This window comes from Carassius auratus, unplaced genomic scaffold, assembly GCF_003368295.1.
Source record: "Carassius auratus strain Wakin unplaced genomic scaffold, ASM336829v1 scaf_tig00055732, whole genome shotgun sequence".
NCBI lineage: Eukaryota > Metazoa > Chordata > Actinopteri > Cypriniformes > Cyprinidae > Carassius > Carassius auratus.
The window spans coordinates 20,286-22,500 of record NW_020527361.1 but is presented as its reverse complement, the minus strand read 5'-3'; the positions used below and the strand labels follow the sequence as shown (position 1 = coordinate 22,500).

General features: G+C 44.0%; 1 protein-coding gene across 1 annotated transcript in view; it reads right to left on the bottom strand.

Annotated features, from left to right (window-relative positions):
* Positions 1 to 1,869, bottom strand: part of LOC113090489 (gamma-tubulin complex component 6-like) — a gene marked incomplete at its 3' end in the record, with an annotated part of 8,353 nt that extends 6,484 nt beyond the window's left edge. Inside the window, 2 exon segments of the mRNA XM_026256282.1 lie at positions 22 to 813; positions 1,595 to 1,869. Of these exon segments, the coding sequence (XP_026112067.1) occupies positions 22 to 783 (762 nt within the window).
* Between the last annotated feature and the right edge of the window lie 346 nt (positions 1,870 to 2,215).

The following is a 2,215-nucleotide window of genomic DNA, read 5'->3' as shown; positions in this document are numbered from 1 at the left end:
ATACTAATTGAGTATCTTGACCCGTATACTGAGTCCAGTGAGGTCTGCGTTGCTTGGAACGGGCGGCAGGTCCAGTCGGACGTCCATATCTGCGGTTCTGGAGTGCTGTAGGGCACCAAACAGCGACAGGCGGGTCTCTCTTTCAAACCTCTCCTCGCTATCCTGTCTGCGTCCCAATCCGAGCAGCCCAGTGCCCGGTGGAGCATCCATGATGCTCAGGGTCCTACAGATGCCCCCAAAAACACCCCATTCCTCACCACAGATCAAAGACCACGCCCTCTCCTCCAGCCGCTGCATGTCCCGACTCAGATACCCGCCCAATGGTGGTCTGCGCTCCACGGGACGCTCCCGGCGCATATAGTCGTGACTGAAAGACTGAGGGAGCGGAGCCACGGACCCGGCCAGCTGCACAAGGAGCTCCAAGACCGAGTCAAGTTCGGAGAGTCCCGAAGAGTCTGCCCCGTCCCGTAGCTGACCCAGGAGATCCTCCAGCCTCTCCGCCTCCTCATTGTGTCCAGACACGCGCAGGTCGAACGAGATCATCAGAATTTTATTATGGGCGGGTGTGTTCGCCAGGGCGCTCGGCGGCGGTTTGGGTGAGCTGTCCTGGAAGAGTCCGGCGAGAAGCGCCCCGTACGCACGCCTGCGCAGGGACCTACGCGCAGACTCCCGTGATGCTGCGCCCAGAGCGCGCCGTTTCCATGACAACCCCGAAAGGCTGCAGTCACAGAGCGCACTCAGCATCCCAGTGATGCTGCCGCTGTTGCCTTGGCAACCAGACATCTCAGCAAGAGCGTGAGATCAAGAAGAGACCTGTGCAAAACAAAAACTTTTACGTCATGAACTCATGATATGCACAGTATCGACAGTAATATCTTAGTCTGAACCTAAAGTAATCCTGACAAACTATAAATCATTGGAAAGTTTAAAGACTGTAGTTTTGATATTTGGTGACTGATTTTTTAAATATTTTACAGAGCAACTGTAATTTATTAATATGCAAGAAGAGCACTCGTCAGAGTCAGAGAGTGCGTTTGAAATAGTGATGCATATATGAAATCATGAAAAATCTGTAGAAATCTTTATTCATATTCATGGAGAGTGTTCAAAAGATAACATGCATTGTATTTTTGGGAAAAAAAGGTCTAATAGTGTTTTGAATATATAGACAAAACAATAGATTGTCCTTTTTTGATGCATTGTGAACTATAACGCAAGTCCAGGGTTCTCGTAGCATGAGTTATGTGTTTTTTTAGGTTGAATTGAGATCAAATACTGCCATACTGGCCCTTAATTCTTCTGATTGTGACGTCTACTGCATACATATTGAGAAAAGTATGTAAAAACGTTTTCAGGTCACTCAAACCATTTATGGAATTGAAGACGCCCTTAAATTGTTACTAATGGGATTTGATGGTCCCAAAACGCCCAAACAAAATCTCAATGAAAGATCATTACTTTTTTATTTAGCAGATATATATTTTTTTTATTATTAACGTTAGCTGTATTTAAAACTGAAGGCAGTAAACAAGCACAACTCCACGGTACACCCGCCATCACGGTCACATATTCGTGTCTAAGATATTTTACTCACGTTAGTATTCGAGCTTAAGCTGTCCAGGCTGCAAATGTTTATTCCACATCAGTGAATTAATATTATTTGTAATAAAAACATAAGAATTTGTTGCGCATAAACACACAAGCTAAGCTTCCTTGACCGCCGCGCTACACACTGAAGTCCCGCCTTCTCTGTTCTATCATTGGATGAAACGTAAGGGTGTGCACATTCATTGGTTCAACCTGAGACACGTGTCCGCGCTCTCAATCATTTCATTGGATCAAATTTGACATGCACCAGGCTGTATTATGACGTACTAAAAGCGTCCACTAGCGGCGCCGCGGAGATTAATGCATTTTTTTTTTGGGCACAAGATCTCCGTATGTTTACATTCATACGTTTTCTTTTCTGTATGTGATACACATCCTTTAACATCCTTTAACTATTCATATTTTATTTCTTATTAGACTTATTCACTCCAAATATTACTGACAGTGCATACTTGACTTTATGTTTACTAGATCGAGTACACTAATTGTTGATTAACCCCATACAGGCTACAAGCCAAGTCATTAGTTATGATTCTTGTAATACTGTTTTGGATAATGTCTCTGAATGCATTAGTAATCATATTTTTTATATACATATTACATGCAG